The 14,406-nt window shown below is 41.3% G+C and overlaps 2 protein-coding genes across 7 annotated transcripts in view; one reads left to right on the top strand and one right to left on the bottom strand.

Moving 5' to 3' along the window:
• Positions 1-13,394, bottom strand: part of Add3 (adducin 3) — a 125,934-nt gene extending 112,540 nt beyond the window's left edge. For 2 of the 6 annotated variants that reach the window (XM_003475196.5, XM_003475197.5), the window contains exon 1: positions 13,103-13,393. The gene's annotated coding sequence lies outside the window, so the exon portion shown is untranslated. Of the gene's footprint in view, positions 1-10,816; positions 10,838-11,088; positions 11,411-13,102 lie in introns of those variants that run through there. The other 4 variants (XM_005005973.4, XM_013158356.3, XM_013158357.3 and 1 more) reach the window with 3 other exon arrangements.
• On the top strand, positions 10,701-13,285 carry LOC134472995 (proline-rich protein 36-like). The gene is made up of 3 exons (XM_063236043.1): positions 10,701-11,223; positions 11,473-12,339; positions 13,182-13,285. The coding sequence occupies exons 1-3, from the start codon at positions 10,701-10,703 to the stop codon at positions 13,283-13,285; spliced, it is 1,494 nt and encodes a 497-aa protein (XP_063092113.1).
• Positions 13,395-14,406: the final 1,012 nt, after the last annotated feature.

Genomic DNA, 14,406 nt, shown 5'->3' with positions numbered 1-14,406 from the left:
TTTCCACTCAGAGCAACTTTCAAATAAATGCCTAATAGACATTTGAAACCTAATGTATTTTAAAGCAAACTCCTATCCGCTCTCATTACCCAAGCTTGATTTCTCTCATGTAACCCCATATCCCAGTTAGAAAATTCTGTTTGTTCTTCAAAATACATCAGAACTCAGTCAAATCATCACTGCTATCAAATACATCATCTCTAGCCAAACGTACTGCACTAGCTCCCTAAGTTGTCTCCCTGGATCCATACTTGCTTACGATGGTCTAGTCTCAAATATAAAGATAATTAAAAATCCCCTTTTGAAATACATGTCAAATTGTATCACATTTCTGTTCAAGTCATCCAGTGTCTTCCCACAACTCCTTCCTCACTCTTCTTCATCCATGCCAGTTATTCATGAGCCTCAAGGGCTTTGGTGTGCTGTTTCCTCTGCCTTCAGCCTTACCTCAGACATCTACATACATGTTCCCTCCTTACCTCCTGCAAGTCTTGTCATAGGCCACCTTGACAGTGAGAACTAAGTCTTGTCATTCTTTTTTACTCTTTTTAAATTTACAGTCACTCCCAAAAAAGCTTGCTTTATCTTCCTGTCCTGCTCTGTATTTGTCCATAATATTGATCACTAATATGGTATATGCTTTATTTATCTCTAACTACTCTCAAAAATATAAACTCTATTATGGCACAACAGTTTGTTTTGTTTACTGCTCAATTCTGAGCACTTACATCCTAGCACATAAGTGTTTAATAAATATTTGCTGAACAAACAAGTGAACAAATGAAATATGAAACTGCTTTAAAAAAGAAAGGCTAAACAGAGATCAGAGCAATATTTATCAGGAAATAACATTACTAAACATAATAGAGTCAGGATGGGAGTGGAAACCACCATTTCTGGAAAAATACACCACAATATTTCTATAGTTTGCTTTAGGAAACATTACTATCCAGGCTCACTTCACTGTTTTTGGAAAGGATCTGTTCATCGCCAAGAGCTCCTTGCTTCTGGAAAACTAAAGCTGTGGGAGCGGGTAAGTTCCTTCTCTCAGCTGCCACATGTGCAGAGAGCCAAGGACTTCCATGATACTTGCCATGTTTACATTAGGCCTATTTCCAGGGTCTTCACAGGGATGGTCATAAACATCTAGGCCAGCTTCCAACTAACACCACTAACTGGTAAAATTCACCTTCTTTACCATGGCACCTTCAAGCTGAAATGAATCTTAATTGAGGTATCCTAGCCCTTCACACATTTTATATACAAGAAAACTAAAGTAAAAAAATAAAGTTTCCCTTGTTCAAAATGTCTAGAATAGTAATACTAGGTATTTTTTCAAATAATAAATAATGTGTCTGAGTTAGAAAATTCACTTTAGAACCACTCTTCTAAAATTTGAAAACTGGTATTATTTTATGATAGTTTGAAATAAAAATGGTTATAATCTCATAATATCAACAACTCTATCATTTACACATTAGATTCAGAAGTTACAGCAGACACTGACAGAATGACATTCTATCATTCAGCAAACAAAGTAAATAATGGATATGACGGTTAACCTTGATTGTTAACCTGTCAGCTTGACTGGAATGAGAAACACAGAGCATACTAGTACAGCATACTTTGAGTTGTATCTTTGAAGCTGTTTCCAGAGACAACTAGCATAAGAAACAGCAAACTTAAGGAGAAACACTTCCAACAGGATGGATACCTGCATGAAACAAAAACAAGAGAAGAAAGGCCATGAGCTTGGGCTCTCTGGCTCTTTCTCTTTGCTTCCTGGCTGCCCTGAAACAAGCAGCTTTGAAACAAGCAGTCTGTCACTCTTCTGTGCAATGTTTTTGCCTTACTCTCACATTAAAACAGTAAAGTCAGCTAACTATAAACTGAAACCTCTGAAACTGTGAGCAAAAATATATCTTTCCTCTTTAAATTGTTAACCACTATATGTCACAGCAATGGAAAGCTAACACAACAGACAAAGGTTTTTAAAAACATGTGTCTTTTCCCAAAAAGAGATTTTCCCTGTTCAGTGTTGAGAATGATGATGATTTCCAATGATGTATGATAAAATGTAATTCCTTCCATATGAAAAGGAGGCAGCAAAAGTCCTAAAAAGCATACTCAAAACAAGCATCACTGGCTGTGTATAGTAGCACACAGCTATAATCCCAGCACTCAAGAAGCTGACACAGGAGGATTGTAAGCTTGAGGCCAGCCTGGGCTACAATGTGAGTTCAAGGCCATCCTGAACTGCAGTGAAACCCTGTCTTTAAAAAACAAAATCACTGACACATGTTAGAAGTTTTCAGCTATACCAAAACAAGGATGTCCAATCTTCTAAGATTATAAGGATATCTTTTAAGATCATAATGTGTTAAATAAGAACACCACTTAATGGTCACCAGGCATCAAGGCATTAAATAGCTCTTAATTGAAAGGATACATGAATTCAATAAAGTACCAGTATTTACACATTTCTATGAGTATGATACTCATTTGGTATACGTATCTAACATGCATAAGAATGAGTTCCCCCAATACCTCACACTGGCCTCTGATTGATTTTTACTGTGCTGTGTGAAAGAGTTTTGGCCCAGGCCAGACACTGTAGCTGGAAAAGCCTTAGCCAGAACCAAGGAGCTCCTATCCCCGCCACCCCTAGGGATTTACCTATGGTTCTATCTCCCCCACCCCTAGGAATCTACCTCTGGTGCCAAACTAGTGCCAATGGGCTACCTATGCATCCCTAATGCCCCCTCAAGCACCACCCCTAACTTAAGCTACATATAGGCCCCGACTCCATGTGTTCCACGGAAAGATTGCGGGGATTTGCTTCCTGGGGAGGGGGTGGGGTGGAGTGGGGTGGCGCGCCCCTGGGGATCGGCGGTGTCTCTCCCCGCATCCTCAAAATAAAGGTCATTTATATTTCATACTTCTTTGTCTTTTCAACCACCGCCGGTCCCCCACAGTTCTATCACTGTGGACATGGAATATTACTGCCATGTTGTAATACTACCACCTAACAATATTTAGGAGTGCACAAAATACAGGAAGACAACTAACAAATTTCCAACTTACCATTCTCACAAAAAATAAACCTAGCACAAAACACTTCAAGTAACTCAACCTCTCCTATAATGCCTATGGGTGGGTGAAATGATTCACTTCATGGTTCAATAAACTTCTTGTGGTTTTAAATTAATAAAACAGTAAAAGGAATGTCAACAAATTTACATTGTAGAAAAAAAAAAGCATTTGAAGTCCACCATGAGGTATACTTCCGGATTCTAGTGAAATCTCAATCTTGTTTAATCATTTAATCGCACAACAACAACAAAAGTATTTTCCAACAAAGGCAAAAATATCATTCTAATCTGGATGCAAATCTGTGCAGTCACCAACAAGAATAGCTTAAATAGATTAGCAGTACAATATAGTATTTAAGGACATTAACACTGAGCTCAAATTTGTCTCTGCCATTTATTAACTCCAGTATAGGATATTGGTTAAATTTCTTTGCTAAACTTTAGGTAATGTACATAAAGTGCTTAAAGTGATCTTTGGCAGATTTTAAAGGCTTTTAAAAAAGGTTTCTAAATAAATACAATAAATACGTAACAACAATAAAAGGTACTATAGGAAAAATTTCTGAGCTTCTTTTCAATTTATAGTGTCAAAGTTCCTTCTTATCTACCTCTGTCAGTTCTAGTCTACCTTAATCCTCCACCTGCCTCTCACTAGTTTTACTACTTCCAATTTTATCCAAGGCTACAACACCTGGCAGTTTCTGGAAAACAGAAAACAACAAAAACAGAAGACTAGCAGCATACACCAAACCAACAAAAAACCACACCATCAAACGTTCACTCATCTAGGGATCACCACTTTAGAAACAAAGAAAAAAAAGAAAGGGGAAAAACTCAAAATATTCAAGTTTTTCATTATTGTCCGCAGGAGCCATCAAAAACAAGACCTCCTAATGAAAAATACCTCATTAAAATAATTTTCTTTACCACTTGTTTAATGATTTCACCATTGTTACACTGTTTTTAATGTAAGACCCAACAACTTCTCCTTTCCCATGCATTCCAACAAGCTCGGAATTAGTTTTTCGTCATGTGTTTAGGTCTCCTGCTGGGAAACATAATTAAAGCTAAGCAGGCAACAATTCCACTTGGTACTAAGATCCTGTCAAATCCACCAAATGAGGCTGGGCCTGGTTTCTCCAGAAACTGGCTCAGAGCTCTGTAAGGAAAACTCAGGCTGCTCAATTTGATGCTGGCTATTCAGTAGATGGCACTGTTCCCCTGGAGTGCAAATTAAAGAAAACTCCACAAAACCTGTGCTATCACATTCAGGTGTGGTACAAAACAGGGATTCCTTCTTCAAAGCACATAAGTGAGTTACAATCCCTCCAGAAATGCATTCATCAAAAGTTGGTGGGTCAAGGCAGATACTTTCAAAGGCAAGCTAAGTTCAGATTATTGGTAAGAGATCAGGTACTATATGATATCATCTAACTCAAACGATTATCAAGTAATTGGTGCCTCAGAGCCTTCACTGCGTCACACAAATATGCTGTTCTTATTTAGGCATGAAATGTTTCTCCCCTATTCCATTAATAGCACTGATAGCCTATGAGTGACTAGGGACCAGGTCCTGTCTTATCACACATTTTGCATTAGGGTGCCTAATTGACAGCAAAGAACTATGACTTTATTATTATCAACATTCACTAAGGCAAATGAAGGATGCATTATATTCAACATTACAATGGAAGATAAATTTTTGATATCCACTTAGATCAAGTACTTAATACAAGTGAGAACAGATCTGATTTTTTAAAAAATATTTAAAGGAATATGACTTCTGATTCAGTAATGACATGTATTTTACTCTAATTCTGAATGTCTCTCAATTATAAGGTAATTCATAAGGTTTTTCATGCTTCTGTTTCAGAGCTCTTTCTTAGGAATCTAACAAAACATGGTGATGGGGGAGAAAAACTGCTTCTCCAGTTGAAAGGCAACTTCTCCACAGACAGGACTCACTTTAAAAATTCAACCTCTTTTTTAAGACAGTGAAACACTGCCCTAAGTCATAAGAGAGCAGGGCATAGGTGGCACATGCCTATAACCACTGTAATCTTGGAGGCTGAGACAAGGGGATGTCAAATTTGAGTTCACCTGGGCAATTTAGGGACTAAGCAAGATCCTGTCTCAATTATAAAATAAAATGAAAAAGGACTGGGCTCCTTATAACAGTGCCGAATCCCAGGTTCAATCCCCAGAACCATTAAAAAAAGTGACACATCCATTTAAAAAGCTGGGGTGAGCATGAGGTATAAAAGCAATGTGTCTCTTCTCCGCCCTTCCACTCTTGCTCTGGCAGTTTCTTCTTCTTTCCCACCACCTATTTGTGCTAATTGTCTAAGCACCAGTGAAGCATCCCAGGCATCAACAGCATTCAGGCCTGGTCAAAAAACCTGAGCTCTGGCCACTGCCCTTCCCCTATCACTCCCTTACATCCTAAAGGGCTGACCTTACAAAATCTCTTTCTCAGGTACCCATAAGACAAAAGAAAGTGTAAGTTTTAACATAATGTAGCTAACAGTTGGCTTGGCTGGCTTGAACTTTCTGAATGATTAAAAGTAGTGTTTTTAAAGTCCCTAGGGAGACTGGTAAAACGGGGGGGAAATTAAAAAAATCCCAAGATTAATTTAAACGGGATGAGTGTTAAACAAAAAAATTCATATATGTTCCCTGGAATCAAGTGCTAATCTTGCTTAACCCAATGCTCAGCTTTGATGTCTATTTGCTTTAATGTATGTGACCATTAAAATAATATTATTGTATGAATACAACTGACTTGAGACATTGATACTAGTGATGCCCTTATATTTCTTGTAATTATTTTTACCCCATTCGGCTGTGAGAAAAAACAGGTATGCCCACTACAGAAAATATGACTTTCATAACCCGAGATACAAATGCAAGCCATGTTTGAGGAAACAGAATTCTTAAATGCCAACTAATGTACGCCTACACACCCATATTGTTAAGCCTGGTGTCAGGGAATTTGAAACAAAGAGATTTCAAAGTTCATCCAGTACCAGCAAGACTTAGCATTTCCACTAAGCTTTAACTAAAGCCAACATTAAAACACAGAAATGTAATGTGTAAGAGGGCAATGCATATCAGTCTGGCACCGAAGAAAAGCTCAATTTAAATCTAACCTTACTATAAACTTAAAACCATACGCTAAAGATTGTACGTACACCTTGTACCATAGCAGTTCAGCTTTTAGCACAGAATACTCTACACTGTTTTCTCAAGAAGCAAATTTATAAGAATCAATCTTTTCAAATCAAACATACATTTCATCCATATTATACCTTCTCATGGTCATGGTACTACTATTTACATTACAACAAACAACTCCTGAAGGCTACATTCATTCTTTAAGATTCCTGAGATACTCTTCATATAGTAAATTATGTCTGAAAAGCCTAAAAAGAGATCATTAATGCAGTTTTTCAAGGATTATTTAACCAAAAATAGTTTAAGGAAACAAGAGACTCATTATCTAAGATTTTAGGGTAAATACTTTTGCAATATGCAAAAATAAATTAAATGCAAGTATTTTCAATTGTGCATTTAATTTAATTTTGAACTTTATTTTGAGACATACAACTATAAGGAGCACCATATTAAAACATGCATAAAAGTGCTCAGCATAATCCCAGCACCAGGAGGATCTCTGTGAGTTCAAGGCCAGTCTGGGCTACACAGTGAGATCCTCTCTCAAAAAGTAAAAAAAAAAGCATGAAGTAAATAAACAAAAAGTCACAAATTTTTTATTCGCCAACACGTTTTTAAAACAGTTGGTACTCAGTAAACAATTACTGAGTATGAAATGAATAATTTTTTTTTTTGGTCTTTTTGAATCAGGGTTTTGCTATGCAGTTTAGGTTGGCCTTGAGCTCACTTTCAAGTGAATGATTTTTAAGTCTACCTGAAAGAAACTGAATCTTATAAGTGGTACAGTCACACACATAAACAATGTCCATAATTAGCTACCACCAGAAGAATAAATAATTATGGTAGCTCCTCCTTACTCAAGAGGATATATTCCAAGCCCCCCAGTGTATGCCTGAAATCACTGACAGTAACAAATTCCATATATACTCATGCTTTTTCTATGTCTACATACCTACGATAAAGCTAATTTATAAATTAAGACATAGTAAGAGAGTAACAACAATAATGCAAGTAAAACAATATACTGAAGTAAAAATTATTTAAAAGTTATAAACTATTTATTTTCGAAATTTTACACTTAACACTTTTGGACTGCAACTGAACACTGGTAACCGAAAACTGTGGGAAACAAAACTGTGGGTAAGATAGTGAGGGCTGCTAGAAATTCATCTAAGGGATAACACTTTTTTCACTGAAGCCACAGTCAATGAAAGATTTCTGACTTGTGTGTTTTAGAGAGAATTCTGGCTATATACAAGCCATTACAGTAAAAATTTGGATTGACTTAGCTTTTGGCCAATATAATTTAATCTCTAGCAGAACCCACAAGATTTTATAACAATCACATCTAAAAATACTATGGGATGGCCCCTAAATTCAAATGATAAAGAGTATTAACATAGGAGACAAGAAGTAAAACGCTAAGGCATTCATTTTAATCTAAATGACATGACTCAATCTGGTACTATTTAACTGCAAATTGAGTTTCACCAATTTCACATGCATTGACTTTATTATGTATTTAGTCTTTTTGAGACAGCGTTTCACTCTGCAGTTCAGACTGGCCTTGAACTCACTTTGTAGCTCAGGCTGGTCTCAAACTTGCAATAATTCTCCTGCCTTAGCCTCCTGAGTGCTGGGGTTACAAGTGTACGCCACCATCCCTGACCCATCAACTTAAAAAGAAAGCATTGTCGATCCAACATCTAAAGTTTTTTTTTTCCCTTTAAACTCTATATTTAGTATCTTTAAAGAAATTTAAACAACAGTAAACATTAAGCAAAAAAAAAAAAAAAAAAAAGTGGTGGAACAGATCAGCAACCTATGTCTTGGAGACATAGGAGCTTGCACTTTGTGTATTCAGTGTGTGTCTTCACTTTTCCATACCATAACATTTCACTAAACTGTCAGCAAAGAACGTATCAGCTATTCACATAACTTTTAAATGCTTTTTATTTGTAATTTCCTTGACATATCAATGACACTGAAGCAGCAAAAAATACACAGTTCCTGTGAAGAATGTGATGATAAAGTCTAAACCACAAATTACATCTTTTCATTTACAGTTACTTTTAGGAAGCAACTCAGGTGGTATTTAGAACAAATTTAAATTTAAATCCACCCTAGGTTTACATGGTACTACAAATCAAAACAAGGATCAAGTCTATTGATTTGGTGCACAAACAACATACATTAGTGCTCTTTAGGTCAACCGGAGCCCTACCCACCTTGTAAACTTAAAAATAGAAAGACTTTAATATCTTTAGTACTAGTTAAAGAGACAACATACTCTAGGTCAAAATCTAGCATCATAACTAAACACATGATGTATGTATCAAGAGAATCTTCTTTTAAAGTCAAAAGTTGACGCTGAAGATTTATCACCATCCTTCAGATTAAACACAACTAGTGACAGTATTACCATGAGAGGGTGTGGCTAACCCTTTATGCACAGCTAGTCCTCCCTGGAATATCATAAAAATCTTTCATGTGCAGCCATCTCTATAGGTCAGTGATGGAAAGCCTTTCAGAGCTTCCAGTGACACAGTCAGTGCACTGTCTGCCATCACTGCAGCAGCAGCCAGTGGTTACACAGACTCACTCTTGGGCCAGACTGGGTTTTGAACCAGCAAGGTACTTATTCTCTCCATCTCTCTGTTTAGCCACTAGGTTATTGGGAGGATTCAGTAAATTAAATCAGGAAAGTTCCTAACACAGAGATAAAGCAAATACATCCTGCACTGGCTGTTACAAATACTTGAATCTTCAGTGCTGGGTAGCATGACCGAAATGCCTTAAAAAAGATGTCACTTTATACACCAGTGACAACACTCACTGAGTACAAACTGAGTGCTCTAACCACTACAAATGTAACAATTTCACTATGTTCTACTATGATTATTGCATGGCACCCAACAAACTTTTCGTAGCTGTGTTTTCATGTTTTGCTCGATTTTCTTCTCAGAAGAAATGCTGCTTCTGCTGTGGAGAGTTACATACATGCAGCCCACTCCTGGGAACCAACTGCCCTGGGATAGGAGGCATTAACCAGCTAACCTTCTTACAAGTGTCAGAAGCACTTGGCAGACAGGCCTGCTTCAGGAAACCTCACTTCATAAGTTGGACACAACGCTATATCTAGGTTTTAGGTTTGTGTGTTAAGAGTTACAAGGGTTGTTGATGTCATGATTTCCTAATCCCCAAAACATTCTGCTTTTACAAAGAAAAAAATCCACATCATTGAGCAGAACTCACATTCACTGCAGAATATTACTGAAAAAAGGGTTAGAAACGGCAAGGTATACAATTTTCTCATATTTTACACTTTAAAAATATAATCCTACCATGTAAGATGTTTCCAAGTATCCTGTGACCACCTATGTCATATACCAAATGTTAACCAAACATTTCCTGATGTCAGACACGTAAAAAGCTACAACACATTAAATGTCTCATAACCAAGTATCTCAAAAAAAAAAAAGCCTTAAATCATGTTGAATGTTTAAAATAGGTATTTTGCTATTTTTTCCTTTAAAAGCAAGTATCACCAACAGGCCACCACTTCAGGTCAGTTTTAAGTTGATAAAGACTGACCTCCAGAGACATGAAAATGAAATGTGCCAAGTTTTTTCCTGGTCTTTTTTCACTACAGTTAATCTGTTCGATTTAAGAGAATGAGACACACTGCAAATACAATGCAATGAAGACTTATATACAAAATCTTCATACAAATGCTCCCAAAGTAACTTAGCCCAATACAGTGAATGCATAACTGCATGTCTTTTTACTAGCCAAGAATCTTAACGACAAACCACACTGTACTCTTTCTTCAATATTCACTGGAAGTATTCTAAAACCAAAATCAAGAGGTACTCAGCACAATGCAGATGGAATCCATTCCAAGAAAGGCAACCATTTCAAGACTGCTAAACCTAAAATGTCGCATAATTCAATGTAAACATGCACACACATTTATGTAGCAGCCTCAAGCCCCAGAATCTTAGCAATTCCTTTACCAATTTTGCATATAATCCTTACTCAAAGCCTCTCGGATGAGTTAAATCCCATACAGCAGCAGGTCAACTACAACAGTACATGTGCCTAGAATACTAGTCATTTTCCTTATGCTCCCATCTTACACGGCAACCTACTTTCAACTCAATCTGCAAACAAAGTTCACCTGAGGGCATACTTGCCCGCATACAAGAGGCCCAGCTTTCTACTCGGCAGTAGTCTTTCCACAGCTATAACAGCATACCTCCGAAGGGGCTAGATGTGCCCCAAGCACCAGCAAACCAGACCTGCTGCCAAGTCTGCCTGTCACCCCAGGCAAAAAGTGCAACCTAACACATACACTTTTATTGGGGTGGTGTGTGTGCTCGTGTGTGAGCGCGTGTGTGCGTGCGCACGCGGGGGGGGGGCACGGAGATAAAGATGTGGATTAGAGAAGAAAAGTGGCTCAACACTTTGAACTTCTTAACAGGCGCTGCTATAAACGAGAAAAACAACACAAAGCACAAACCAACCTCTTCCTCCCTCCCTTCTCCCACCTCTTCCAAGCGCAGGAGCACCTCGGAGCGCACCTCTCGGGTTTTAGGAACTCACTCAGGCGAGAACCGCATTGCAACTCCTCGCCCCGCACGGAAGCCTGAACAGTCCGTGAGCCGAGCCGAGCCCGCAGCCACCCGGACGCTCCCGCAGGTTCGCTCGCGCGCAGCAGCCCTTCCAGCCCCACGGGGTTCACCTGAGGCCGCGGGGACAGCCAATGGGAAAGGCCCCGCCGCGCACGACCCGGGAGGGTCTCCCCGCCTCGCAGGATTACCTCTCTGCGCGCGGCCGGCTTTGTGCTCCCGACCGCCGCGCAGCCGCCGGGCCCGGCCGCCGCGAGCTCTGGGTCCGCCGCAGCTGCCTCTGAAGCGCCGTTCGGTCCCGAGCGGAGGGCTCGGGACGGGGAGGGGTGAGAGGGGGGCGGGAGACACGGACTTGGCGCCCGAGCCCTGAGCGGCAGAAAGCGGCGACACCTGGGTCGCCGAAGCCTTTGGCGCTCGATATTTTAAAAATATAATTGAAGTCTTTTCCCCCTTGCCCCCCGCCCCTCATGGGGCGACCGTTAAGGGCTGGCGGCTGGCTCTCCAGCGGGACTGGCCGAGGTCCCCTCCAGCGTGACTTAGCCCCGCCCACTCCCTCCGCCCTAAACGCCCTCAAGACCCGCCCCACCCCACCCCCGCGCCGTGGTCCCGCCCCCTCCAAGACCCGCCCCCGGCGGGGCCATCGGGTTCCCTGGCTCCGCCCCGTGCGCCCCTTGAGCGCGCGGACTGCGCCCCCGCAGTCCCCTTCCGGGCCGCAAGCGTCGCGGCGTTTGTGTCGTGGCTGCCGCGAGGGCCTCACGTTCGGCAGCGGGAGGGACCGTGGCAGGGGGCGGCCTGGCGCTTTTACTCCGCCCTCCTCCGGCCGTGTAGCTCCGACCCTGACGGAAACCTGGCCGCCAGGGGGAGGAGGGGCGCCTCAGAAACGTCTCGGGCTGGCCTGAGGGCGAGCCCCCAGCGGGCGGGTAGCGCTGCCGCCTGCCGCTGGTCGCTGGCAGCCAGGGCCCAGGGGGGCGCTGCCGGGGGCGCCTGGCGCGCGTCTCTGAGCGCCTGGCTTGGCCCCCGGCGCCTTTGCCTTTGGGGGCGCTGGTCCGCTCGGCTCCCAGCCGCGGAAGGGCCGGGCATGAAAGCCCCCGTGGGTGCCCCCTTTTCCGCCTCGCCGCCGCGTGGCCCCTCGTCTCACGTCCTCAGAAAGCCGAGCTTTGGGAGGGCGAGGGCCGAGGCGTCCCCGCGCAGCCTGGAAATGAATCCGAGGCCGCCAAACTTTGCAGCACTCGATCGCGGAACTGGGGATCCATCCACAGGTGACACTGGGCCGCCCACCCACCCCACCGCCCAGACACGTTTCGCATCCCAGCCTCTTCTCGAAATAGACCTCCCAGCGGTGCACACGCTCCTCTGCCACCCACGGCACGCACAGCTCTCCCGCACACATGTCCTTCCTCAGCGCGGTTTCACCCGCGAGCCACCCCTCCCCGGCAGTGCTAGTGATTCATGGTCTCTCGGGTCAACCCCACCCTGACACAGAACAAACTTCATTCCCCACCCTTATCTCCCGTCTTTCCCAAGCACTGGCGACAGTCCACTTCATTTCCTTCCTCCTCTGCAGACTCCTCAAATACCACACACCATCCCCCCTCATCTTCACCCCCTCCCTGTCCCCTAAAAATGTGTTAATTAAATGTAGTTTCCTCTTCCCACGTACGAAATGTGGGGAATGAATCTTGTCTTGCCTCAAGCTGTGATTCATTTAGCTTCATCTGCTCGAAGGCTATAGGAATTTTAGCTACCACCATCTCCCATTTGTTCAAAAATCTAACCATGCCTTGTTTTGAAATATTCCTAAACAATTGTGAGGAAGGAAGACTTCCTGCCTTTGGTGAGGGAACAGTATTTAGAAAATGCTCGGCTTGTCATTTTATTCGGCATTTTAAAATATCTGCAGTGTTACAGAGAGATACTGGGAGTGGCTGGATGTTTTCTTGCATTTAAAAAGCAAAGAAAAAAAGCTTTGCATGCATCAAGATTAGCTTTTTAATGGAACGAGCGTGCGCACACACACACACACACACACACAATATGCTAAGGGCATCTCTGGTAATAGTCTGTCCTATACAGAGCATCTGTCAGTCATAGACCTAGACCCCACCGTCACCAAAGCAAATTCACATAATCGTTTTAAGCATGTCTTTTCCACGACCATTCCCTTTCCCACAGTTCCTAAGCAAAGTGGGTAAACGATCTGCTTACCAGAAGATCTGAAGCCTTTGGGTGTGCAGGGCAGCAGACGTGTGTCTGTGTCTTCCTTTCCCTGATGTGGGTTCTGCAGTGCTTGCTGCACAGAAACCCGCTGCAGCCTCGGGCCAGCAGCGGCGGCGGCGGCGGCGGCGGCAGCGGCAGCAGCTCTTCCCAATGCTGAGTAGTAAAGTGTAGGACTTGGTAGAGACTCCGCAGTTACCAGTAGGCGCTTGCTTCTCAGAGAGGGGGCGGAATCTTTCTTAAAGGAATGGGTTTTGTTTTTCCTCCCCACTATTGCTTCATAAGAAGGAAAAAGGGTGGAATAGGGGAGTTTTTTTAGACCGAGTAAAGCAGTACAGCTGTGGGAGATCAAGGTTAAAATTAACTGGGTGACTGGGGGACGGAGGCACTGATTTTTAGTGCGAGTCAATGAATCACTAGAAGCACGAGTTTTAAAGAGCCCTAACTTCAGATACTGAGGTTAATGGCAAAAATAAAGATGTGTGCTTGAAACTGTTTAGCAATCGCTTATATTTTTTCCATTCGTCATACATCATTATAAAAGTATATCAAATTGAATACAAGACAAAAATAATTTACTAATATAATTGGCAGCAGCGATTTAAGTCCTACTGACACCTACTAGCATACCTAGAATTTCAATGAGTGCCAGTATTAGGAAACATATTACTGACAGTTCAATGTATATTCACAGGTTATAGAAATCACAATAAACTATAATATCTAAAATAATTTTAGACAATGATAGAGTACTGTGCTATTTCAATAGTAATTCTAAGGTCAGCAAGGCTAAACTCAAGTGGCCTAGCTTTAAATGGGTGTGAATCTGTTATTTAGACTTACTAAAATGTATCCACATGAATCTGCATTATAAACCTTTGTTTTTAATAATATTCCTTGATTTAAACACTAAGCATCTATGACTTTTTTCCTTCATAGGTGAATGTAGAGCTGTATTCTCGAAATATGAATAGAAAAATACTGAAAATATTCTATTTTCTTTGCACAACCTTTTTTGAACATCTGTCTGGTCTTTAACAAGTAACCTCATTTGGTCTAGAGTTCCTTATTTTGTAGAATGTAGATGTTGGATTGAAATTTCCCAAGGTCCTTTAACATTCCAAAATACTGTCATTTTATGACTATGTGTGTGTGTTGGCTATTCAGCACAAATCCCACTCTAAATTACTTTTCCTGAAAACATAGATTAAAATAAATCATTATTTTAAATGCATAACCAGCACGTTATTCACTGAAAATTTGAAATTATTTTACAAAACAATTTTGTAAAGTGA

This window comes from Cavia porcellus, unplaced genomic scaffold, assembly GCF_034190915.1.
Source record: "Cavia porcellus strain 051 isolate PalLab524CR breed Dunkin Hartley unplaced genomic scaffold, mCavPor4.1 scaffold_2, whole genome shotgun sequence".
Lineage (NCBI taxonomy): Eukaryota > Metazoa > Chordata > Mammalia > Rodentia > Caviidae > Cavia > Cavia porcellus.
Note: the sequence above shows the minus strand (reverse complement) of the source record. Positions and strands in the feature narration are given on the sequence as shown.